The 27471-nt window shown below is 35.8% G+C and overlaps 1 protein-coding gene across 17 annotated transcripts in view; it reads right to left on the bottom strand.

The window, feature by feature from the left end:
* Positions 1 to 27471, bottom strand: part of SLIT2 (slit guidance ligand 2) — a 256993-nt gene that overhangs the window by 71721 nt on the left and 157801 nt on the right. For 11 of the 17 annotated variants that reach the window (XM_026792129.2, XM_026792130.2, XM_026792131.2 and 8 more), the window contains exons 6-11: positions 25814 to 25885; positions 21831 to 21902; positions 18963 to 19126; positions 18433 to 18444; positions 16378 to 16516; positions 532 to 603 (exon numbers count right to left, since the gene is read on the bottom strand). In XM_026792129.2, coding sequence (XP_026647930.2) covers positions 532 to 603; positions 16378 to 16516; positions 18433 to 18444; positions 18963 to 19126; positions 21831 to 21902; positions 25814 to 25885 — 531 coding nt within the window. Of the gene's footprint in view, positions 1 to 531; positions 604 to 4705; positions 4792 to 16377; positions 16517 to 18432; positions 18445 to 18962; positions 19127 to 21830; positions 21903 to 25813; positions 25886 to 27471 lie in introns of those variants that run through there. The other 6 variants (XM_026792124.2, XM_014265589.3, XM_005484993.4 and 3 more) reach the window with 2 other exon arrangements.

Below are 27471 nucleotides of genomic sequence, written 5' to 3'. Positions count from 1 at the left end.
GAGAGAAATTGGAAATATTTACATGAGACACTGCCAAAGAATTTTAATATAAAACCACTGAAATTGCCAGTACACTGAAACAAAAAAAATGCACAGATAAACATAGTTCGAAACTCTTGGAAAAAAAGGACAAAATGTTTACTTTTTCTGACTGCTTAAGTACATTTTTAAAGAATTCTCTGCTTGCTACAACCCCAGAGCTATACAGCGTCTAAAAGAACCTGAAGTAATCCTCACTCTTTTTTTTTAACTAGAATTTTCAGTACAGTAACACACTGATTCTGTGCAAAAACACATTAAACAATTTCAAGATTTGGTAAAACCCCAATTATTATTAATATGACAAAGATGATATATAGTCTCAATCATTAGGCTGTGATATCAGTTTGCCTTCTAGCAGTCAGACTTTTTAAAGTGCTAACACGTTAACTGCAGTTCCCTGTACCATCTTGATTTGTCTTTTTAATCTGGATATGTATATATATACACACACATACATGTGCAAATAAATGTAAGTTATTTGGTACGTACATTCTTCTGAGCTTTTTATAGGGGGAAAAAGCTCCAGGAGGTATGACCTTGATTGAATTTTGTTCTAACCGTCTGCAAAAGAAGAGCAACAACATAAATATACAACCCCCAAGCTAAACAAGAACCTAAAGCCATAAGAAACTAGAAGGTATAGACTTCAACAAAAAAGACAACTTCTTATTTCTCAAAAAAACCCAAATCAAAACAAACAAAAAACCACCCCACCAAACAGCCAGCCAAACCTTTAAACCTGTACAGAATAATATTGTAAATTAAAATAAAATTTTGATGTCATATTTAAAACAAAACTTATTTTCAGAGCATGTAAGATTTTTTTTAAATTTAAGTCAGAATTGTCATCAAAAATTTCAATCTTGAATTAGTCTTAATTAATCCTAATGTGTTATTCATATAAAGCAATTTGCATAGTAATCTTTATTCAGACATACCTAAAGATTTCTATGAAATAATTGAAATATGCAAATCATGGGAATGGGGAGAGGAATGTTCCTACAGACCAAATAATATATGTTGCTACCTGCAATAAGGCAACTGCCATATTTTTAAAGAAACACACAATTTATTTAGATACTGTGCTCAAAATATTTTCTTTAACATATAATACTAGATTTGCCCAGCCACACTTCTAACTTCTTTAAATAAGTATTTTAATTTCAGCTTGTAGCTAATGTTACTGACCATGCTTGTTTTGTATGTATAGTGACTGTAATTGAAAATTCCCATGCTGTAAAGTGTGAATTTACTGATGGAAACAAAAAACTCATATATTCAGAGTAAGCTTTTCCAAGAAAATACTCTAATAGAAAATGTTTCTTTTTATAAAGTTTCTCAAGAGATCATGATATAGTTGAACTGAAGCTTTTTTTTCCTGCCTTCATGAAGTCTCTTTCAGATAGAGATATTTATATATTTAACGCTTAAAATCTCTTTACTCTGATAATACTTTAACTTAGCAGAATTTGTTGTTGAATGGTTTATGATGAACTCAAAGAAAAAACCCAAAAGCTCCATGAAAATCTTCTAGATGAAGAAAATCTCACTTCATCACAACTGTTTTGGTCCTTTTCAGGAAAACGTTGTCACCTTGCTGTAGACTTCAGGTGTATTTTAAGCACTGAAGGGAATCCCATGGCACAAGATGGAAAACTTTTTCCACAAACACGATGCTCATTCATACTCTTTGCCTTGGCTGAGCCTTTTGGACCCATGAAACACATTCTGCATCAGCCTGGGAGTGCTGACAAGGATACAAAGGATCAAGGTCACTTCTCTCCTATACACCTGGCTAGATGCAGAAGGCAAACACCTGAATAAGCAAAAACTTGCTGAAGTTAAGGCCAACACCAAGTTAGGCCACACTCAAGTATCTTCTGTCCTTACATTAAAATTTTAGTTTAGTTTTCACTGAAAATAAAGGTTAGGCATGGTTTTCAGCTACAATAATTTTTTAATTCATGTGCTAAATCAGGGAGAGGAAACCCTCCAGATAACAAAACTTCCTCATTTTAGTAACTGGAAGAGTTGAGAAACGAAATTAACCTGGCCTTGAAGAGCATGGTTGCCATCCATCCATTCCTGTTACACACTCTGTTTGGCAGCAACCACCTGCCTGACCACCAGGGACAGCCCAACCTGACACTGATCAGATGTGGAGCCCTGAAAACAGCCAAAAGTTGTGTCTGGCACAGGGAAACACATAAAGCAATGCAGAGGACTGGAAAGGAGAGGTGGTGAAAAGGACAGGGAAAGATTAGGCCATATTACAGAGAATTGCCAGGGAGGGGAAAATGCTTCTGGGTATATGGGAAAGAGATATTGCAGTAGTGAGGCTCCCACATGAGGCGATCACAAGCCTCATTCATAAAAGCTTGAGGTCTAGTATTAAATAAATTAGGACACAATGTATTTTCCAGTTTATTCACTTACTTTAAAATACATATTAATTCTATAAACTGAAGTACTTTACAGGATCCAATGTAGGTCATTTTTCATGAGAAGGTGAAATAGCAGATTTCATTTACTGCTGTCCAATTTGGCTACAAATTACATAAGCCAAAAACTGAAGAAGTCTTGCCACAGCATATTTCTGAAAGCTAACTTCCCAGCAGTTCTAGCACCAATTCACTGGTGGATATGAAAACGAACTGTATACCAACTTTACCTAACATTTCCTTTTAGTGTGACATTTACATTCTAGCAGACAGAATGTGCAGTGCTAGGATATATATTTACAAGCTCTTCTGGATGAAGGATTTGTTTTAGTAGGATCATCTAAGTATGTATTTTCTTAACTTAAGCCGAAGTGTAGGCACTGGAAGACATCACATTTTAGAAAATGAGATTAACATAAGACAGGAAGAATAAGATTATATAAATAAAGAAGAAAAATCTTATACCCCACTTTGTAAAGAAAGTAAATCAAATCCACATTTTCAAGCTTTGTTATCCTCTAATTTTCTGCTTTATCTTAACAGAATCAGCTAAATTTCACAGAGTGTAAATTTGTATCCACTATTCCAGAGAAAATCTAATTAGATATATTCCCGAGTCATAAAGTACAGATAGACTAATATCTAAAGGAAATTTGCATTCTCCTGATAAAACCCACAGTAATTAAAAACTTCTTTATATTAATGCCCTATATTAAATGAAATATTTTTAATTCTGAGATAGGATGGGTTGTAGTTTTCGATTACAGAAAAAGTCAGCCATTAAGTGCTTTCAAATGACTTGGCCAGAGTGGAATTATATCACCAAAGAACTAAAAAAAACTTGAGTCAGTATTTTTCCATCAAATTTATATTAAATTTTGTCCCAACAACTCCTTTCAAAGTCATTCCAGAAGTCATTTTTTTCTTATGAATGAACATCTATGTATCATAAACAGTGCCTTGGTGGTTTCTTTTTCAAAAGTCACAGTCAATTTTAGTAGCATATTTAATAAGCTAAGATAATGGAGGAAGATGGTTAAGTACACTCTGCATCAAAGCTTGCATTGCCCCATGTAAAAAGAAGTACTCTGCCCACCATCACACAAATACTAATTAATGCTTTTAATATGAAGTCTTCATCTCCTTTTAGTGTTTCACTTCAAAGAAGTCCTGCATGGATACATAAGTGTTTTACTGTCTTTTAATGCTGCCAAACTAGTTGAAACCTCTTTTGAAGACTATTCCCTAATCACTCCTATCCAGGAAATGTACTGTGAACATTTCTCTTTGGAAATCTTTCCCCTCTGCTTATCACTGCAGACACTGTAATGTACAACCACTTACTATTCTGAGAAACAAAGGTGCTTCTGCAGTTGTGACTTCCAAACTAATCAAATCAAATCAAAGCAGGTCCCCAGCCAGCAGACAGATTCTTCCCACACGGTCCCCAGAGTGCCCTGTGACATGTAAATCACTTGACACTTTCCAGGAGGATGCTGTTCTGTGCTATGAGCCTGCAGCACACCATTGCTGATTACTGCTTCCGCACTTCCAGAGACAGACAACATGCTGATTTATACTGACACTTCTAAACTAACCTCTTTTCCCACTATAAAAAGCCATTTCTGTGAATGACTGCTGCACCAGGAAAGAGGGCAGACTGAGAATGGAGAACAGGGTGTTCTCTACAGAATCGTTTTTACTTTAAATCATCCAGATGGGGTATAAGATACTAAGTCATCTCAGTAGAGAATGGTAAAAAAGTATACACAGAGATGTGCTACACCTAAATGCATGTAAAGGGATCAGAGATGTACAAAAAGCATTGCATAATACTAAAATACAATTTTAAAAAATCTTGCTTAAGAAAACGTGAATTTGAATATGGAGGAGCAAATTAGACATATATTTTGTAATTAAACAATCAGAACATAACATCTTGATTAAGTAAATTTAGATGACAGAATAGTGGCTTTAGCAGTTAATTAATCTATACTTTTAATTCCAATATCTCCTAATTTACAAGAAGTCTTTCAAGAAAGTTGTCAAGAAATCCCAAAAGAATTTTACTACAGAGAGAAAGTGTAAGCTGTGAAATGAGTCTGATGTATTGCACAGATGCTGATTATACATGGTAATAAAATTGACAGCTCTTCTTTGCATTTTCCCCATCTGCTTTTAAAGTAAATGCCAAAAACAGCTGTCAAAAAACCAAAAAATAGATTTCAGTGATGGGATTAAGTACTGCTCCTGAATCTGAAGAACAGCAATACACAGCCAACACATCTCTCATCACGTGCAACATCTGCCAGATTTTGGGTTTTCTTTGTTTTCAAAAGTAATGATTTCCCTTGCTAGAGGAATCCTTGAGGCTATTAAACAAAGTATCTTTTTTGTCTCTCCGTAACTGCACCTCTAGAGTGCTTAAATCCATTAAATGTCACTTCTAGCCTTAGCAGCAGAAGAATTCTGTTGAAATCTGTGATATCATCCACATCTAAGAAAACAAAAGATGTATTTCGAATGACTACATTACTTCTTTTTCTTACTTTCAGGCTCTAAATCTGTGTATTAATAAATCTGTTTGACAGTTTCCTAAATATTTGTATATAAAGAATCACTGTCAATGTTGCCCTAAAGCTTGCCAAACTGTTAACATCCAGTCTAATTGTTCTATCAAATATTCCCTCAGGGGATTGATTTTAAATGACAGACGACTCCTTAGTCTGCATTGCATCAAGAAGGTAACAAGAATTGCAATTCCAAAGCTATTAAACAATTCATCTCATTTACTCAAAAGAAAGTCTCAAACCGGCATTTCATTACAAGGGGGGGCATCTCATGCTCTGAACTCCAGAGCATCACTAATGACGATGGGCCTGACATTCCTCCACTGTTACAGGTTCAGCTTGTATCAAAATACACCACTTGTTAAATAATTATTCGCTTAGTACTTTGGCTTCTGTCAGTACGGATCCAGTGCAATTAGCCTGAGTCACCCAGAGCCAAGTCAGTCTCTCTAATTAGCCCATTTTTGATAAGAGTTCTTATCTTATACTACCAAACCTAGTCAAGCTGTACAGATAAGTGTTTTAAATTCACAAAAACATAGATACAATCCTGCTACACTCTTGGCTCATCACAAGCAGGGACTTGTCCACCTGTTCTAAAAAAGCAGAAACAGTACCTTGAAAATCTCCCTTGTGTGAGACCAACAGAGTGACAGGAGTCCTCACTACCTGCTAAAAGATACTACTAATTTGCCAACAAAACTTAGAAAGGGTTTTAACTGAAATTATGTGTTGCTTACTTACTATGTACTTAAAAATGTAACTGATAAAGAAACGTTTGAGTGATGAGAAAACACAAAATACTGAAAAGTCAGTATCCACAGTTTCTTTTCAAATTACTTCACTCACATAATTGCTGAGGGAAAGTAATCAGAAGTGAAGAGCTATATGTGAAAATAAAACCTAAGGTTAACACCACCTTTGGAGTGTGGCACAGCTGTCAGAGATCTACAGGGGTTTCTCTGGAAAAGTGACATGGGCCTTCTCCAGCTTCCCTTCATGCTGTATAAAATATTAATTTATTCCATGCTTGAGTTATTTCTTTCCCTTGGCAGCATCAGAGAGGTCTGTCAAGGTGCCTCTTCTACTTAACACCCACAAAAAAATTGCACAAAACCCCGAGAGGGGGAATGGTGCTCAGCCTGGCCAGTACCTACTGCTAGGTTCTAGAGAACAGCACTGCTTTCATACATTTTTGTCTGGTTGCTGTGTTCTGTGTCTCTATGTTCTCTTGACTCCTGAAATTATCCTGTTGTCTGAATTCAATTAGTTTTCAAGATAGGACACAAGGGTATGAAGAAAGCCAAAGACGTGAACAATGGCAGAACAGAACATAGGCTAATAACGAACAGATTAGATGCTACACATACAAAACCATCTGAAAACTCAAATGAAAAAGCTGGGTTTTTTTGTTTTCCAAAAAGCATAAAGCCACATGATTTACAGTAATTTTCAGATTAGGAAGATATTTGAGTAAGAGCATGACAAATCATTTCTCTTGTGTGTGCTGAGCAGACAGGATTAGCTATCAAATAGCAAAATCATCTATTTTTAAAGCAGTAAAATGGAACGGTTTAGGTTTTGCCCAAGAAATATTAAGGTGGAATACCAAAGATAAGTTACAGGTAATTCAGTGAAATCTGCATTGGTAAATTAAATATATTAAGGTGAAGAAACTAATACCTCAACAGATTTCTTTAGCACATTTTAATATGCTCCACATTTATTCAATACATTGCATTATGGATAATGTATTTTTCATTATTTACATGTAATTATTCTGTGTTTATATGCATACATCATATAAAAGATGATTAAATTTTATCAAATTTCTAAATTTTTGATTAAGCACACAAACCAGTTGTTTTCTATTGCATTGGGCATAAACACTTCTTTAACTAAGAAATACTGACCCTCCCAAGACCACAGAAAAGCACAGCAAGAGAACTGCATCATTGACACACAGATGAAGAGCCTAGACAGAGGTCAGGGAGTAGCAAATCATAAAACCTTTATAGTTTGTTTTATATTTTATAAATTATAATGTAGTATTATGTTTATTTTCATGCAAAGATTTTCAATGTTTATGGCCTTATTTGCAATATTTAGCCAACTAAGCAGAGTAAGGGGCTTTTTTAAAATACAGTCATAGTGCATATTGATACTAAAATTTTATTTTCATGTCAGCTATTTTGCAGCAGATATTTCCATTTCATTAGGAACATTTTTGATCCTCCTCCATACGTAAAACCTCCTCTTAGGAATTCTCATGAATAAGCATGCAAGCAGTACATTATAACTAATAATATAGCATCTGAATATTATGTACTATTAATATTTGATATAAGCTTTTGGACCTAAAAATGCATAAAATTATAGTCAAAACAGAAGGATAAAACCCTAGATTTCACTGAAAATTCACTATGCTTCCATAGCCAACTGGTGTAAATCTGATTATCTGGTCCAATACATAGCCAGGACTGATCTTGAAAACATTGGTCTTAGCAATCTTTGGCTAGAGAAGAAGATAAGAAGGTTTGAGGAAAAGGACACATGAAGTACAGTTAAAGAGAAACGTGTAAGAAAATTAATTTTAATATTAGGACAACTATATACAGTTGCTCAAAAGTTTGGAGTGTTAGAATAAGAGCTGAGAAAGTATTAGCCAGACCATATGAAATTATTAAGGGGCATTTAGTTATTTATGTGTCTTTCAACACACTTTATTTTAATCCAGCACTTTCTGAAAATTCAAAACCTGGCAGATTTCTGGCTTCCTACTGACAAAAGTATGCATCACTATTCATAAGCAAATGAATGCTTTAGCAATTACTTTAACTTTTCATCCATAAGTAGACATCATCTTTTCACTTGACACATGCAGGTGAAGAGCCATGTGTGAAAATAAAATCTAAGATAAACAATATCCTTGGTGTGTGGCACAGCTGTCAGCATTTGTTATGACAACAATTAAGAAAATGTCTCGATAAAACAGAAGAGTTGAAAAAAGAGCCATAAGAATAATTATCATCAGAAGGCTAATATATACTTTCTCAAAAACAGAAGACACAGTTATAGAGAACTCTTGCAAACTACTAAAAAGCAATATATTGTAAAGACCAGTGACTATATTAGCATATGCATATATACAAATAACTTGGAAAAACCTTTCCTTGCTGGATGTGCAAGGTTCTGGAGAACAGCACTGCTTTCATATGTGCAAGATTCTGGCTGATGGCTTAACTGTTTAAGAGGTAAATCACATGTATGAACTGACATTCTAAGTCCTAAGCAGATGAATATTTTGATTTAAAAACACAAACCTAACACAGAAAACCAATAATCAATTTAATGCCTTGTAACTTATTGAATCCTCTCCTCAGCATTCCTCATTTCTTTTCAAGCTGCAAAGATGCAGGGTTTGCTCTCATTTCTGTCCTGCTGCATAGACAGACAAATCATGCTTTTAGCTGTTAAAAACAGAGAAAGCTGCTTTATCATTGACTTTTCGGAGCTTTCCTGCAATGAGTTTCTTTAAAATGTCTTCAATAAATGTGCCTAAACCATCTCCAGGTGACTTTTCTCTGTGAAGGGTCATCCTCACATCTTTGCATCATGATATAAGAGTTTCTCTGTTCAATTGCCACTTATTTAAGGCTGTACCTTGGACTTTTACCGAAGGATTAATATTAAAAGACAACAGAAATGGTGAAACTGCAGACATGCCAATAGTCACTGGGAAGGATACAGACACAGAGGTCCCAGTACTCAAATAAAACTCCTCATGTATGCAAAGCACTTCCCCAGTGTCTGCAGTGTGATCAGATCACTTTATCTTGGTTAAGTCCATCTGCCAAAATCAGTTCTGCCAGATTTCATTTCCTTTCCCCTCTTTTCCTCTTCTTTTTCTTCTTTCTCTCCTTTCACTTCCTTTTTTCTCTTCTCCTTTAATATAGTCTGAGTGTTACTGTGAGAAGCAATCTCAGGAGCTTTTAATCCTGCTTAATTTCAAACACAGCTCACAAAGATGTAGTTGAGCGCTTGGCATAACACACAATCATTAACCAACACTTAGGAAAACAAAGTATATAAGGAAGTATGTAAGAAAGAATGAGATGGGAAGATAAAAACATGAAGGAAAATAGCCAGGAATCAGGATGGTAAGAAAAGACAAGACTGAGGGAAAAAATTAGGAAACTCATAGAAAATGTAAACAACGTTATGAAAAAACTGTACAGTTTCTACTTTTGGTATCCAAACAATATAAAGCTCCATTCACATGAAACAAAACCTTTATCCTGAAGGCCTTAGCAATAAGAAGTCAGAGGCCTTTCAGTACATTGGATTGTGAAGGTGAACTGTTAAAATCCCTGACTTCTATATGTTTTGTTTGGTTTTTTTTTCATTTCACATGTTATGTGGTTTAGGGTCTTTTCTGCCTGTTACAAACACTGGAATTATCTATAAAACTGCTCCTTATTTAACAGTGCCATCCTCCAGTCATCTCTCCCTCCAACAACCCTCCCTCCTACACAGAACACCATGGTAGTGACTGCTATCCTTCTGAAAAAAAAAAGAATTTAATTAAGCTCTTCCTTTGACTAATGATTTAAAAAAAAACCAAAACAGCAAAGGAATGATTAATTTAATTCTGTGCTCTGTTTTTTTAAATAGTCATCATTTGAACAAATTTATGGTCATCAGTACAGGTACTCCTTCCCCTGCTTTCCCCTCTGCCATCCCTTAGTAACACTTATTGCCATTCTATTTATTTTCACTTACCCATAATACTACAGCAAAGAAAGAAGTTTTATAACCATTTTGACAGGTTCAAGCCATGGAAGAGAAAAGAAAATCAGAAGAATATAAGAGCAGCATTTTCATGAAGATAGGTCTATCTCATTAATGGCTTTTTGGCCTCTTCTGAAATAAGAGCCTGTCACAGCACTCTGGGATAGGGTACCAGCACAATTAATAGAATTGCTGCTGGGTTGCTATTTTGTAGGGTTTGTCACAGTCTGTTTGAGCATATGGCAAAAAAAAGTCTCAATTCAAAGGGAACCAGAATTATTTCTGCTGATCATTCTCAAAGAATTTTCAGAAGGTGAATCCTTCTGAAATTAAACCAAGCCAAAAGAGACTAACAGTGATGAAAAACTAAAATGTGGAAGGAATGCCAGCATAGAGGCTGATAAATGCTATTGCCATTGGAAAGCCTATAATTTCTAGCACCAATTAAAGTAATAGTTTTGAACCCTAATGACATTTAATGCCTTTAATACATGAACTGCATGACAAAGGAGGAAAGCACTAGGTGTGAGAGGCCACTTAAGTTGGTTAAGTGTAACAGATTGAACATGCCAATAAAAGGGCATCTCCTAAAAATTTCTGTAAAAGGAGAGAGGTTCTAACAAAAAATTGAAACCAACTCCAATTGTGATGTTTGAGATGAATTAATGAATAATGTATCATGCTTTGCTTAAGTTGATGAAAAAAAGACTGAAGTAAGGCATACTGAATAACAAAAGTTGGAAGAGTATTCATATTATTTATGGGCACTATATTTTGCCTCACAATGTCACATTACAGACATTAAATAACAAGTCTATGGGAAATTTCTTTAGGTTCTCAAAATATCTCCTGCAGGTCACTCATTATATGAAATCTATTCATTTGAACCAGAGGCAAAGGTATATCTGTGCACCCTTTTAATTTTTGTGCTTTCTGTATAATTCATAGAAATGAATAGGAGCTCTAAAACTGAAGCAGTTTTGGTGCTCAATCTGTTTTTGTTTTTTTTTAAATACACATGGAATATGAACTATTTCTTTCTCAATTATGATCACATTGATTGGATAAATCCTAAAAAGAAAAGTTTAGGTATTCTTAATTGGCTGTGTGTGAGTTTATTTAGATAATAAAGTGGGGATTAATTCTGGAGGAAGGGTGTAACTGGTACAGATACAATTGTAGGAAGTCAATACAGATTAAGAACTACATTTACTGAGATGCTGAATACTTAATTTTGCTCCAAGCTTTATCAAACGGAAGGGGAAAATAGAGGACACCACAGGTTTTATTCTCCTTCCATTCTCACTGGCAGCTACTTGGAGACAAGCAGCCCTGTTTCTGAAGGCATCTTCCCAAGAGGCACTTGGCAGACAATGCAGTGCCTGCCGACTGCCTCCGTGCAGCGGGAATTGCTGCTTCCAGCCAGCTGCACCAACTGAGATGTCCCACAGGCACTGTGACAAAACCGGCTCAGCAACACCCTGACAGCCACTAGCAAATCCAACTGCACTGGAATGAAACAGCATTTTGGCAACTGGCTCTGCCTCCCCCTGCTCCCACCGTCACAGAACGCCTGCTCATTCGTTCCTCAACCACTTTGGTTTCCAGTGCTGACTTTTCTTCTCAGTTTAGGTTTAGGCTATCACACCAAACTCAGAGACAGAGAGGCTCCAGTGCAGTGCAAGTACAGGCTCTCCTTGCCAGCTCTGCTGCAGAGGCAGGAGCCATCAGCCTGAGAAGACAGTTCCTAACGTCCCAAAACAGCTTTCCAATACAGCAGAGCTACCAAGGCAATGTAAAGCACATCAGCATTAGACTAAACAGAAAGTCTTTACTTGTACTTTTCCATAGAGAGCTAACTCAGAGCTTCAACATGCAAAATTTTACTCAATGGAAACTGCTGATGAAAAATACTTAAGGTATTCAATATTCCATTCAAAGCGTTCTTTTTTTAACACACTATTTAGATAAAAGTTAATTTATCAAACCCCTAGGGGGAAAAAAAAGCATACAATTGTCAACATGGAATGTACACCTAAAACCTGTGACTTCATTATATTTATCAAAAGGGTAGAGAATAACAACATTATTAGTACTGCTTGGTTTTATACAACATTGTTCCAAACAGACTGACAATGTAATGAATTCAAAGTATTCTTGTTCAGAAATAGACCAGACATTTTTTTCAAACAAAGTTAAGAAATCAGTGTTTTCTAGGGTACTCAGGTGTTGATTGAAGTAAAGGTTTCCACAGAGAGAAAGAAGAGCAGAAATGGACAGAGAACTTGGCAAAACATCACAAAACCATGAGCTTGTGTTGAAGACAAACTTCAGAAGAACCTCATGAAGACAAAAAAAAGGAATTCTAGATCTTTAAAAATTAAATATGGATTATAATCTTATTAAAAATAATTTGCTCTCCACATAAGAACAAATAAGTAAGAGGCAGAAAGGGGAAGAAAAAACCAAAATCTCACAAAAATGAGTTGTTAGATTTTAAACACCTCTTTAAAGGAGGGTTGACAATAAAGTTTAATGTCAGATTCACAGGAAAACATTACTTATATGAGATACAGTAAAGAAAAGACAAAAGGATGGAAAGATGTAAGCACCAGAGGTGTTTGTGTGCCATGAAGCTGGCTGAAACACAATATGACAAGCTGGTGGTACTCAGCACTGGATTCTTCAAATGCAGCTCATAAACAGAGGACAGAGGACAAACATCGTCAGAGTAAGAGAATTTGAAAGTACTGTGGATCTTTCTAATCTCTATCAATAAAGAAAGAAATGTTCAGATGAAAATGCAGAAAAAAGCTGGCAAAAAAGGAAAAGTACTGAAAAGATTGGAAAATGTTTGGCGTAGACAAATTAGAAGCATAAAGCTAATTCTCTTGCATTGTGCACAGGAATCTGGTAGCATTATCAAGATGTGTGAATAAATAATAATTTGGCTGTTGAAGCCTGTACATCCTTCAGAAAACAACGGGGAGCCAGCGCACTTCGGTCGCTGAGAACTGGGAGCAAGGGGAACACCGAGCTCTCTGCGCCCTCTGCCTCTGCTCAGCACCTCCCAGGACTCCTCGGCTACTGCGACAGCTCAGGCTCATCTCTTCAAGTGTTTACTGCCAGCTACCAGCTTGGCACACTGACAACATTATCGCCTAGGAAATGAGTAGAAAACCAGATTATTTTGCGGGATACAATCATTCTTTTCAATCTAATCTCAAGGGGTTGCTATAAGCAACAGTTGCGGAGGACTACTGTAAAAAATGAAGCTTTAAAACACTTATTGTATGATAACAATGCTGGAATGTCACAATCTTCCTGCAAGTTAAATTTAGTTAAAAGCAGAAAGGACTGAAGTCTTTCATTGAGCAGCTTTAAAATGAAAACGTGACATACAACCTGATTCAATGTTACAAATGTCTGTGGATGTGATAATAGGATTATATGTACCAACTTCATGTTCCTGACCAAATCATAACAGCTTAAAAAAAAGGCCTAGGACTCTGCAGGGCTAGTTCAAGTTAAAACACGGTTCAACATGTACAGACAATTAAATAATGCAAGAGATTATTAGGTTGCAAAAGGCAAATGAAAAAAACTAAAATTCTGTTAATAAAAACCTGATGATTCATTGTCATTTGGAATATTGTATTCAACCCCGTCATTGAAGATAAAAAACAAGTTACAAAACAAGTAATTCACAGAAATAAGAGTAAATTAAGACATGGAAGGTTTCAGCGTCCAAAAAGATTGAATGGAATTGGAACTTTAGGTCAGATAAGAGACAAATGAAGATGGCATGCAAAATAGAAAGTGACAGGGAAAATGATGTATGTGACTGTATTTTCCTTTTCTCTACAAAGACAAAGAAACATTATGAAACTTAAAAAAAACCTGTATTTTAAAGTGGAAGAGTTTGAGCACAACTCCCTCCACCAAATTTATTCTCTTAACATGAAGGTGTAAACATAGTAGGATTTAAAGCAGATTGGATACTTAAAAGAAAACCCCTTTTCCCCCCAAAAGTTTGGCAAATTTTCAAGTGTCAGAGCAACCCCAATACATATTGGGAGCAAACAAAATTATTTGTGCTACTGGTCTTTTATTTTTGAAGTTTTACATTTCTGTTTCCTAAAATATATTTAGGGACAACTGATGTGGGCCATTGGCCAGGGTGGAGTGCTGGTTTCATGCAGTCTCAGACTTCCATCACCTCTTTATTGGTAAAACCTTTTTCACTCCAAAAACCACTTGTTTTCCAACCTTTTCTCTCTCTCTTTCTTTTTTATGCTATAAAGCTAAATACACCTCCCATCCATGAGAATCATAAGACAGCCATCACTAATTGTTTTCTTCCCACTAAAGCAATAAGTATAGCATAAAGCTTTCTCCATATAACCAGCAAAATGTATTTGTCGAAACTTTAACTCCTATTCAACACACTGATAGGAAGCAGAAACAATCCCATGATTCTCAGCAAATACATGATCCTTTAATTCTTCCACTCAGTTTATCCCTCAATTTCAGAGGATTTCTCTCCTTCCTTCCGCTCCTTCCTTCCTTCCTTCCTTCCTTCCTTCCTTCCTTCCTTCCTTCCTTCCTTCCTTCCTTCCTTCCTTCCTTCCTCCCTCCCTCCCTCCCTCCCTCCCTCCCTCCCAGATGCACTTATGCAAGTCAAAACATTGTATACAGCTCATTAAATTTAAAAAAACACCAAAAAACCATTTCTGTGTAGCCTTCCTGACCACTGTGAATGGATTTTATGAAAGAGTAACTCTATTTGCAAGCAGAGGGTTTTTTCTGAGAGTCGTGAAAGGTAGAAGTGTTTATATTATACAGCTGAATGACTGTATTGGATCATGTAGGGTCAGCCAGGCCAGTATTAAAAACAGTAATAATGAACTGACAGATGTGGCTATTATTCACATCCTAAGAAGAAACCAAAGTAGTTCCAACCCTGTAATGTTCAAAACCACAGGTCAGGTATCAACAAACCAATTAAAATTTCATTATGGAGCCCTTGTCTTAAACATTCATCTTGTATCATCAAAATTCTCAAAAGCTTTTTATTCTGAATATTTTGTCCAACTCATTTACTTCTAGTCAGACCTCATTTACCAGGTTGTCACCACAGCTACTTTCCCACCACTTCCCTGAAGGGAACTCCCAGCTTCCCTTCCATAATGCTGCCCCTGCCGATCCCAGAAAAGGTGTTCATGTTGCTGTGCCCCGCCCCGATGTCAGCAAGCTCACCTTTTGCTTTTGCTGCTCATCTGCACAGGTGACAATGCAGCAGTAACTTACCTGCTGTGCTCCCACCACCTCTCAGCCATGTTGCTTTTGGAGACTGTGGGCCCTTCAGCACCTTTGCTGTGACTTTGCCCTGGATATGGCAGTACTTTTCGTATAGGGCATGCCATGGGACAGTGCTCATGCTCTTCCTTACAAAGGCAGGGTATTAACACAATGACTGCATTTTACTCCTGCCTTCTCAGATTACTCTCTGAGGATACTGCTTTAGCAGAACACTTATCATTGGTGGTGTGGATTGCTGATCTTTTTTGCAAAGATACTACTCCTCTCTAGTAGGAAATCTGATGAATAAAGTGACTGAAGGTGACTGGCACAGTTTTACCCCAGCTGGTGACTAAGCCTCACAAAGCTGCCCCCTCACCCCTGCCACAAGAGGATGGGGGAGAGAATCAGCAGGTTAAAACTGCAAAAACTCATGGGCAAAGACAGTTTAACAGGAAAAGCAAAAGTTAAAACAGTAAAGTAAAAAGCAAAGCAAAGCACAGGATTCATTAACCTTTTCCCAAGGAGAGGCAAGTGTTCAGCCATCTCCAGGAGAGCAGGGCTCTGTCTCATGTAACAGTGACTTGGGAAGACAAACACCATCACTCTGAACCTCTCACCATTCTTGCTCTTCCCCCAGCCTATATGCTGAGCATGATGCCACATGGTACAGAATATCCCTTGGCTCAGCTGGGGTCAGCTGGGTCCCCTCCCGAATCATCATGCTTTCCAGCCTCCTCTGGTGGAGTTGGGTGAGGAGCAGAAAAGGCCTTGGTTCTGTGTAAGCACTGCTCAGCACTACTGAAAAGATCTGTTTTATCAAAACTATTTTCAAATGCTAAACATGGCCTCATACCAGCTACTAAGAAGAAAACTGATCCTATCTCAGCCAAAACCAGCACAGAAAGTGACCCTGAAGGCAGCAGGCTTTAGAGTCTGCAGTGAAACACCATTCACTCGTCGAAGAGCAAGGATTCCCAAACCCTTTAAAACCAATTCAGAATGCAGTTTACTCATGAAATATGAGTAGCACATACAAAAACATCTCATAAGATAGCATAAAGGTCTTAAATGCTTTCATACAACTGCATATTTATTTTTATGTCTGAGGCTGAAGTATATATCAAAATTCCTACCCTATACAATGCATTAATATATACAAATAACAAAAACTAATACATAGGAAAAAAATGTTTTCTGTAAGTTAATAGAAAAGAAGTCAGATTACACACATTTCAGTGATGGTTTCTGGAAGGTTTGTTGGGATCTCAGTGAGGCCTTTCCCACGACAGTCCACGATGTTATTGCTACAGGTGCATGCAGTGGGGCAGTGCAAGACACTGCATGATGGAGCCATGAAGGACTGGTGACCTGCAAAGGAAAGCACATTTTACACTTTCTTGAAAAATTTAAGGCAGAATTTCTAAAATAAACATTGTAGCCTACCAGTACTTTCAAACTGCATTTATTTGAACACACATTTAATACTAACATGTCGATTCAACCCAGAGAGGTGAAAGACAACAGCTCAACTATTGTGACAGAACTACATAATTTTTCAACTTCTTTAGCAACAGCCATTCAAAATCATCTCGTTTAAGAAGACTGTGATCCGTTTTTCAGATATATTTTATTTATTGTATGCTATTGAAAACTAATTACTGATTTATTTAGTTTTCAGAATGTTGTATAGTATTAAAAAATGCATGTCAAGAGAAATGCACAAACTTTGCTATGAGCACTGAATGCGACCTGCCAGTTTTGTTCTGTTCTGCAAATATTTATTTGAATATGGTCCTTCAGTTATGTATTACTTATAGACAATTTTGAAGTTTTCATTCATTAAATGACATTTTCATTCACTCACACAAAAATAAGTAAAAATTTTGACTTCATATCTCTCACTCTGTTTTAGCTCAGCAGACTTCCTCCCACAATCTGCCACTCTTACTAACTCACGTGGCTAGTATACTGATTTCTTAGTGCTGTATTTTAAAGCCAAAACTTTTAATTGCATTTAAACTCAGTCATTTTATATTTAAGTATGCTTATAAAATTTAAATCCTTATATTTCCCTGCAAATAGATAGACTGTACATTTTAAAATACATTAATGCACTCATTCTTCTGTCAATCAAATGATACAGAACAGTTGTTTCATAATGATACAGAAAGACATAAATAGATGAGAAAGCCATGATACCCTTTTTTTTCCCATTAATTTATAAAATGCTAGAGACTGCTTTACTATTCTCAAGGAAAAAAAGAAACAACTTCTTGACTATGAAACCACAAATTAACTTAAGATCTATCTCACAATATCATATCCCATATATTAATATAAGAAGGGTACACTGATAATGTAAGTTGCAGGCAGTGCTGTTCCCACTTGAAACTTCATATAACAAGTGTCCAAGTTCTGAATTGCTGAAAAAATATTGAGGCCAGATTGGACAGGTCTTTGCGCAATCTAGTCTGGTGGAAGGTGTCCCTAACCATGGCAGGGGAATTGGAAGATGATCTTTAAGATCTCTTCCAAGCCAAGCATTCTATGATTCTCTGAGACAGAATTTTACAATATAATAATTTGACTTCAGATTTATGTCTGTGTTACAAAAGTATAAACAATAATCAAATCTAATAATACACACTATTCTTTTTATACTACCAGGAAGGAAATGTTTAACCTACCTTTATTAAACAAAAATACAGTGATTCAGAGAGAAAACATGGCTATTCCCCTTGTTAATATCTGATTAACAAGGGGAATTTTTATTATAACTATTAATTATATATAAATATATAATTATACATTATATATATTATATGCATTATAATGATCAAGTTATAAAACTGTTCTTGACATCCAGGCTCTGCAGCCATAACATTTATATGTAAGACATATTATGAAATGATCTTGTTAGGAGCCTTTTTAAATGTACTTAAAGGCAGAATTAGTGACAAGAATACTGTTAGCATTTGCCGTGCAAAGATGGCAGTGCCTCATGCTTCGATGTCAGAGGCTATTTAATAGCGACAGAACATGATGCCTTCCATAAAACTCTTTTAGAAATATAGATCTGTGAAAATTTTGGCATATTGGGCAAAAGGCTTCTGGGGACTTGCAGTAAAATCAAACAGTAGGAGAAACCCTGATAAACCACTGAAAAGACAGCAATATTGCAGCTGGTTTTTAATGCTCTTGGCAAAACTTGAAACAGTAGACAAAATTTACAGAAAATTTTCAATCTGAGTGTAAAAATATTTAAATAAGAAAGATAAACTTGCCTTCTTCCTCATCTAGAAGATAAAAATAAAGGAAAAAAATTGAATAGAGAAAATGTGATTAGTAATGAACTGTTAGTCATTTCATTATTTCATATAAAAAATAACCTTATGCATTAAAGCACAACAATAAAATTCAGAAAGTTACTTAGGGATACAGAGTAATATTTAAAAGTCAGAAAATATCAAGTATATACCTGTAAGGTTTTTTTTTTTAAATCCTTATTACTTACAGGTTTATGGTTTATGTTCTCAATTAGGTTTATGTTCTCAATTAATACACCTTTTATTTAATTTCTGCTATCTCTCCCCCGCAATTATACTTTTAGAAGGCTATAAAATCTATGTAAATGCAATATTTACACAAAATTCGCAAGGACGCGAGCACCCCCACAAGCACCAATAAAAACAATTAGGCTGCTCTTAATAAGCATTCAGGCTGGGATTATGCAGAAGGCAGCCTGCAGCCCTGGGGGGTGTGTGAGCAGGCGTGGCTGGAGGCAGGGCCGGCCGCCCCGGCCCGTTTCTCTTACCGCTGCAGACAAACTCGCGCTTCTGCACCTCGGCCACGTTGTGCCCGCGGAGGTGGGACGGGCCCATGCACTGCGTGTAGAGCCCCACGCGCGGCCGCTGCCGCAGCCAGTCCGACAGCCAGGCCAGGTGGCAGTCGCAGAACAGGTTGTTGGAGTGGAGGCGGCTGCACGGAACCAGACACGGCAACACCCTCCCGTTAGCAAGAACACGCAGGAAAGCCGCCAGCTTGCCCAGCCCTCCCTTCAGCAAGCTACTGTGCCCGTTTATTAATTGTTATTAATTAACTTTTTGCATATTTCATTGAAAGTCTTGGAGTTACAAGTTGTAAAATAAAACTATACAAGCAGCAAAATTACTTTTTTTATTTGCGGTCTAATTAACTGGAAGAAAAAAGGCTTCCTAACAATTTAACTTTTCTGTAGTTTCCTCTTCCTTGTCTAAAAGAAAAAAGTAAATATAGAAAAGCTTGAAAGGTGACATAGGACTTTTTAGTCCAGATCTCCATAAATAGTGAGTAAGACAAAAATATCTCAAGAACATTGCCCTAGAGTGGTAATACTATAATGTCAGAAAAAAAGGGTTAATAAAAGATTTTGTTTCCAATTAGATGTATCTGTAAGTCTGGCCATTATTAGTCTCTATAGAAACAGCCTGAAAGATCCCTTTAGGAGGTCATACTCATTTTCTGCTGAACAAGATAGAGTAATAACTCAATATAAAGCACCTTCTTTCACATCTCTTTTCTGATTTCCTCTCTAGTTGTTTAATAGCAGAAAATGGGATTAGCTGCTTTTGGCTGCTAGGGATCTACACTTTAAGCAATCCTTGAAATTAATTAAAAGACCAAATGGAAGCAAGTGATGGAATTAAGAAAGTTGTCTCTTTGCTGGTGTGGTCTGACACAAGACCATGGCTCCTTGCCAAGTGGCAAAAAGCACTTTGCCATTGATAAAATATCAGAGAAATGTATTCACTAAATTAGGTAAATTACTCTTCTCTGGCTCTTACATTTTCTTAAACTACCGCAAAGGATGTCCACAGCTATAAATCAAATCGTTACTCAGAATCATCCATAATGGGGACATGCCATTTTGGTCCTTTTTAGCTGAGGTGCTCAGTCCTAACTAAATAACTGGAAAGGAAGTGCAGGAAATTCAGAATGCAGACAAAGAGTCTAACTAATCCATTAGAAAATAAATCTGCAAAGCAACATGAAATGTGTAATCAACATAAACTAAAATATTAACCAACACCTTTTCGCCCCATAAATGACTAGAAATTAAAGGCAATATATTTTCCAGTACTAATTCTTGGGTGGGTGCTTTGCAAATACAGTTCACAATACAGTACACTCATTCACCACAATCTGTGCCCAGCTGGAGGCATGAAGGCCATACCAAATCAGAAGTAATGCCACTGAAATCAGTACAGTTATACAAGCATATTCTGACTGCAAATGGGATGTCACAGCTATAATCCATCCATTTTATTTTGTTTCTAAAATATATTTTCAGAAAATGAAATATCCTTACCAAAGAAAATGTAAATATTATTAATTTTATTAATTCCATTTTATGGTTCAAAACAGAAGCCCTATTTGAAAGTTCAAAAAAAGTACAGATTGCACATTTTTAAGACTTGGGCATGAAAGAACAGAATGAAATTCTATTATCAAACTCTTCCTGAGGTCACCAAAAGCCCATGGTCAGCACTATTTAAGTACTCTTGTATTTGTCCAAGCAAGAATAGTTGCAATTCTGTTATGAAATCAACAGAACTACTCACCTGTGTGAAGTTCTTCAGTTACTAGCCACACGTTAACCTGGTGAATAGTCCTACTGATTTCAGATCAGTTGTGCAACTCAACATGGGTAAAAGAAACTAGACTGGCTTTTTTGTAAAAGTAATTCTTTAACAGTAACAGCTAATTTTGAGCTGTGATAGAAACATCCCATTCATTCTTAATTCCCACTTCACTGGAAAATCTGTTTAAAAGTGAGTCTCTGGACCAAACCTGGTTTTGCCAGTCAACACAATCTAGATTTATTTGTGGTCAGTATAAAAATACCAAAACATAATTCCAGCCCATATGACTTGCATACACAGACAGTCTTTTCACTGTGCTTTGTTTTAGAAACCTGAAGTGCTCCTCTGACAAAGTCATAACCTCTAAAAATGGGGACCTTATTGTAAATGCTGACACAACTTTAATTATAATAGCACTACCGGATGATGCTATAATTTTATGTTACAAAGAATGTTGGCAAGCCAGTTTAGTTTAATTAGGTCTGCTAGCAGTACAGTAATAAAAGCATAAAGATTTCCCATTTATCACATCTGACAGTCAATCAAAGAATCTCCAATGCTCCAAAATGAAATGTGACCCATTCAAAAGCTCAAAGTAAAACAAATTTTTGACTTTCAAAAAACATCAATTTACTTCTTTATATAGCTGTAACATGTAAGAAGAATTCCCCCTGCCCTCATCTATTTTTGGTGAGAAGGTGAAGCTTTTCTGTCACTGCATACAGCACCATGGAAATCCCATTTGGGAAGAGACCATGAAACTGATTTAAATACTTATTCATTTCATATCCTAAAAAAGCTCATTTAAAAGGATACAACTTCTTTATCTTCCGAGCCCCACGTGCAGTTTTGGGGTCACTTGTCAGATTTACCTTTCAGAATGAGCTTCCTCAGACACACACACAGAATTTACACTCGACAATCTCATGAGACACCAATATTTTTTATTTGAGCTTATGCTTGCTTTGCCTCTATGTGTATTGATAGATCCCTGAAAAAACTTAATAGGAGTAAAAACAAAAATGATAAAAATGGCATCCAGTTTCAGTGGGACTACTCACAATGTTCTGAGTTTGGGCATGTGGTTGAAACTTGCCACGGATAGTCGAGTGATGTTGTTATTGTTGAGAGTGCTGCAAAGCCAAGAAGAAGCAAATTAACATCTTAAGAGTTTTGTCACATTTTAAAAAAAGCACACATAATGAAAGTCATGGTGTAGGGATGTGTATCAAGGAAAAACTCCCTGCTTTTAGTTATATTTTTCCTCTCTGTTGAATCCTCAACAAAATACCATGGTTTTACCATTATAAATCCTAAGTAAGAGGTCACAGTAGCCTAGAATTCACTCAAAAGGAACTTCCACCAAAATTGATAAAATCTCTGGCATTCAAGCCAAACTTGACATTGTGAGGTAAAAAAGAGAGTCCTTGGAGAAAATGTCTTGGTTCTAGGATACTGATTTCTCTTTCTAGCTTCTGAGAGTCTGAATTTTGATGGATGATACAAAATCTGAATAGTTTTTCCCAATCATTTTAGAAAATATTTACTTTGGGCTGTGCTTGGCTGTTATAGGGAATGAGTTGCTATAGATGATCCAGAGCTGCATGAACAATAGGGGAGTTTCCAAAATGATAGGTGTCAGGAAATGTAACACTTCAGCAAATTATATTTTAGACAAAGTGTTGGGAAATTGAGATAGCAACCAGGAAAAAATCTAAGCCAATTCTTGGCTACAGAGGCCGTTATACTCATTACACATAGTTTTTAAAGATTCAAAACTTTATGAATTAACTTACAGTTAAATATTGTCTTTAGGCTGCAAATAAAATGCAAACAAGCTTTACTCCAAAAAAAGGAAGCAAGCAATAGAATTTACAGATTTGACTTAGAGATTACTCATCTGAGCAGAATGGATAATGAGCTCTACGTAACTAGAACAGTAATAGATAATAACTCCCATTGAAAAAAAGCTTTTCTCCCTTTTGAAAAAGAAAGTTATTTTCCTTTTTCCTTTTTTTTTAACCAAAAACTATAATTTGTTCCTATTTTGAACAAATTATTTATACTGTCTGATCTTGAAACACAGAAAGATAAAATCACAGCACCCTGACCAGGATCAGGCTATATATCTCCACATTAACCAAGCAATTAATTACTGGTGCAACGTGCAGCATTTTACCTTTGTGTGCTTACTCATTCCATGTACTAAATCTTTCTTTTGCTGTGCATAAGGGATCTCCCCTGTGTGTTCTTTAAGATACATAAACAGAAAGAAGAATAATAGAAAAAAAAAATAACCCAAAAAAGTAAATAGAGGAACTGTGCCCCTTTTCAAAACATAACAAAAATAAACCAACAAAAAATGGCCAATGTACTGGGTACATCCATAAAGGTGTCTTAATGAATAAATGTCAGTAAATTGTGGCAGAGTTTTCTTACAATGTCCACATGGTAAATGATGTTTCCCACAGTTCTTCCTGCATAACTTCTTACAAAACTTTAAAATAATATTTTTTCAATGAAGGGAAATCAGCCAGTATTTCCATAGCTGTTAAGAGAAGAAAAATCTACAAATGTTTTAATTTCCAATTTCGGCTGTTTCATATATAGTTATATATATGTTATATATATAGTTATTTATATATAGTTATATATATTATAACTAGTTATAGTTATTTTATATATATAAAATAACTTATAGTTATTTTATATATATAAGCTATTGATTTTTTCAGGGTAAAGAAATCTAAATATAGGAATAGATGTAAGGGATATATATGGAATTAAATTATTGTTATAGCTATTCCTCTGTAATGATAAAAATGCTTAATTTCATTACAGAGATGTACTTTAAAAAGTTGGTTCAATACTTTTACCTAAATGTTATATACTATAGTAAAGACTGTGATTGACTTGTTTCCATTTTGTAGACATGTCAGTGTTATATTTTCCCCACAGTCTGTTTCCCAAATACAGCAGATTTTCCTTAAAAAAATAAAAAGACAAAGGAAAACTAACACAGAAAGTCATGGGAAGGAATATTCAGGCTATTTTGTATCTTTAACACTAACAGACTCTAAAATTATACTATTATTTAACCAAATTATAAGATTTATTACTTTGGCAAGCATTTCAAACTGTTACTAAACAGGATTGCAATCTATTTAAAAGCTTTACCTCAAACTGAAGTTTGAAGTAATATCCACTTTCTCTGCTCAGTTAAAACAATTGACTCCAAATGAAAACAATATGAATAGTCTTATTTGCTACTCAGTGCATATACAGTATGGTCTGATCTACACAGCTTTCATTCTTTAAGCCATATTGTAAAGGCAGCTTAATTAAATACAAAACCTTCAGTAGTGTTTGAAGAATCTATCTCAATTTCTTAAAATGCCAGAAATCTTTACAAAATTTTTATCACATAACATAATTCAAGACAGCAAACACTCAGTCATTTGAACAATGCCAATAGATTACGTATATTCATTCACAAAAATTCCAACTACCTACTTTTCAGCAGACTGTTATTTTAGAAGTTTCTTTCCTCTTTTTCCACTCATTGAAATCAGTGTAAAAATTGCACCCCTGACCTCAACTACAAGAATGATCTTTCAAGAACACTAAAATTGCAAGCATTAAAAAATGCACAAAACACTGTATTTATTTATTTTTAATAAACATTTAACCCTTGCACTTGTAAAGAAAGGCACATATTAGCAACAAAAAAACCCAAAAAACAAAACACCAAAACCAAACCATAGTAAGCAGATTAAGCCATCATGGAAAAAATATTCTGCCACATATAAGAGTTCCAAACATAAAAATATCAGAGAACATCACATTTACTGACAGACAACTAATCATCAACTTAACAATTAGATGTGGTATTGAACCTACACTATATTTTACATGGCTTTATACCAGAGTTAATAGGCTACTATGACTACAAAAAAAAAAAAATCAAATTTGGCTGCCAGTTTCATTCACCCATAAGTAAAACCAACTAGTGTTTAGTAATAAAAAACTTTTACCACCAGCTACTCACATACTCTTTGGTTTCTTAGACATGCAGACACTATTGCCAGAGAAGCTTCTGTTCTTCAGAATATTTTAAAAAAACCCAAATAACCCAAACACAACAAAACCCATTTCCTCACCATCCTCAAGTTGTGATTTATCAGCTGTGATTCAAATTAACATGAAGTAATTCACTGATACACAAATTCTTTCATTTTTCTTAATGAAGAAAATCCAAATAAAATGTGTCATTTTGACTGACAGAGCAAACATTTCAGGAATGTGTCCTGTGCCTCAGATTCTTTGAGAACTAAGGCACTTTGCTCATTACAGTAACTATTCTCAGATGATAATTTTGTAACCTTTTACCTCCCTGATAGCTACTTGAAGAAAGTGAAAAAAAAAAAAGTATACAAAGAAGTGTTGTAAAAATAACAAAAAAGAGATATTTTCCTTGACATACAAATGTATTTACGCACATAAAACATAAAATGTTTTAAAAGAAGCTACTGACATGGACATGCTAAACACCTTAACATATAGCAGTAATATTTGCTAGAAAGTGCCCCTTTGAAAACATCCAGATTGTCAAAGAGATATAGCATATTGTTCCTTACACCGAGTCTCAGTGATCAAAAGATCAAATTCATGATGAGTATACAACAAAAGCAATTCTGAAATGTTCAGTACATCAACAGTAATGGATAATGTACAAAATTAATTGGGTTCATTAATACTGCTGCCCTCCCCCTTTTTAAAATGAAATATATTCTTCTCTTACAGTTTCTGTCAATGGCTTTTTTATTATTATTATTATGTTTAATGGCTGTCTTGGAGAGTAAAGGAGCATCCATGCCTCTCCATATCTTCTTACCATTTTATAGCACATCACAGTGGATTATTTTAAGACATCTTTTCACTAGAGCATCCTGACACCAGGCTGCAGCTTGCAGATAAGCTGCTACATTAGCACTCCCCAGATACTGAGCTCTCACCACAAGCAAGAGATACGAGGAATACTCACAGCACTTCCAGGTCACGCAGAGCCCTGAACGCCCCATCTTCAATGCAGCTGATCTGGTTGTAATCCAGTTGCCTGTTAAACAGATTAGGGAGGCATTTGTAAGGGAGAGGCGTGCTGGCAAGGCGAGGTGGAAGGGAAGGCTCCCGGAGGGGTGGCAGAGGCCGAACACGCGAGCGGAAAGGCTCTGGCCATCGCTGCCGCACGCCCGGCGCTGGCCTGCACTCTGCCACCGAAATCCCTTTTTGTTCTCAACTGCCTGCGCACAACAGCAGCGCTGGGAAAGCTCCAGTAAATAATAACTGCACCTTATATTAAATGCCAAAGGAATGCAATTTCATTATATCAAGAAAAGCTATCCATTAAAAGCTCTCAGCGTCATCTCGCTGAAACAATTTCATTAAGGTAAAGGACGGTAAATCACTTAATGTCACACGCATCCCCTCGGTGACCTAACAGAATCCATTTATCAGAGCAGCCCAGCTGCATGTTAATTCCAGGCGCCGCAGCAGGGACCAGGGACAGACACCAGTTTTAGGGGTCTCCCTGCGTGTGTGCATGCCTGGAGCAGGTGGGAGGTGTTACCCCCGGGTTTGCAGGGGATTTACAGTAATTACCTCCTGGAATATGTCTACATGTGGAAATAACAGTGTCCGAGGCATTTACAGACCTGCTTACTTATCTCCTGTAGTTCTGCTTCAAATGAAAGTAGTGTTTCTGCTGTAACCTTCAGTATCTGGCTTTCTACAGACTTCGTGCTGTCTGCAATTATATGCAGATAGCATGTTGTAATGGAGTACTCGAATTCTAGACACAAAACTCAGCAATCCATCCCATACATTATTAATCCTTAAGTATGAAGTTATGAAAAATTTAGATCCGTTTCTCTGAAGATTATTACCTTTTCAATTCAAAACATTGATACAGCACATATAGCCCAATTAAAAATGTCTTTTTAAATTAACAACCATGCAGATATCAAATCTTTCTCTACTGATAAAAGCTTTCCCTATAAATACTGCCTCATGCATTTCAGGGCATGACTTGCAAAGCAAAGATGATAAAAAACCTTACTTTAAAAACTTCTTCAAGCTGGTAACTTGTCAGTGTCAAATAATATATATGAGTAAATGTGTGTGAACAATAGCAAGAAAATGAACAAAATACAAATGAACTCTGCCCTTCTGTCTTCAATTATATATTAGCTAGCAGGGCTAATGACACTTCTACTAAAGCAGTTTCTGTGTATTTTCTGAATCTATGATAATATTTTACTTTATTAATAAAACATCAGACCCACTGCTGAATGTAATGTACCAACTTCCATAAAGTTCTTCTAGTTTCATCTGAATTACTACTACAAGGGAATAAAATATTGTCATAATTGTAACAGTGCCTGTGTTTCTGTGTACTGAAAGCTAAATGCAAACTATCAGTTGCTGAATATGATCTTTAATCATTTTGGTGCAATGTTACAACACCAGTGCTGCAGTATTGGAATATGTAGGTCTACTTTTTAAGGCTTCTTCAATTTTTAGTAATGAATTTCATTTAACAATTAAGCTAATAGCCTTTTTATTTTAAAATGGTAAAATATATACACAGTATAACCTCTCAAACAATTTATCAAAGCTATTTAAATTACTCCAATGGCATGAAAT

Source organism: Zonotrichia albicollis, chromosome 5 (assembly GCF_047830755.1).
Source record: "Zonotrichia albicollis isolate bZonAlb1 chromosome 5, bZonAlb1.hap1, whole genome shotgun sequence".
In the NCBI taxonomy this organism is placed as follows: Eukaryota; Metazoa; Chordata; class Aves; order Passeriformes; family Passerellidae; genus Zonotrichia; species Zonotrichia albicollis.
The sequence above is the reverse complement of the archived record's forward strand: the minus strand, read 5'-3'. Positions and strand labels throughout refer to the sequence as shown.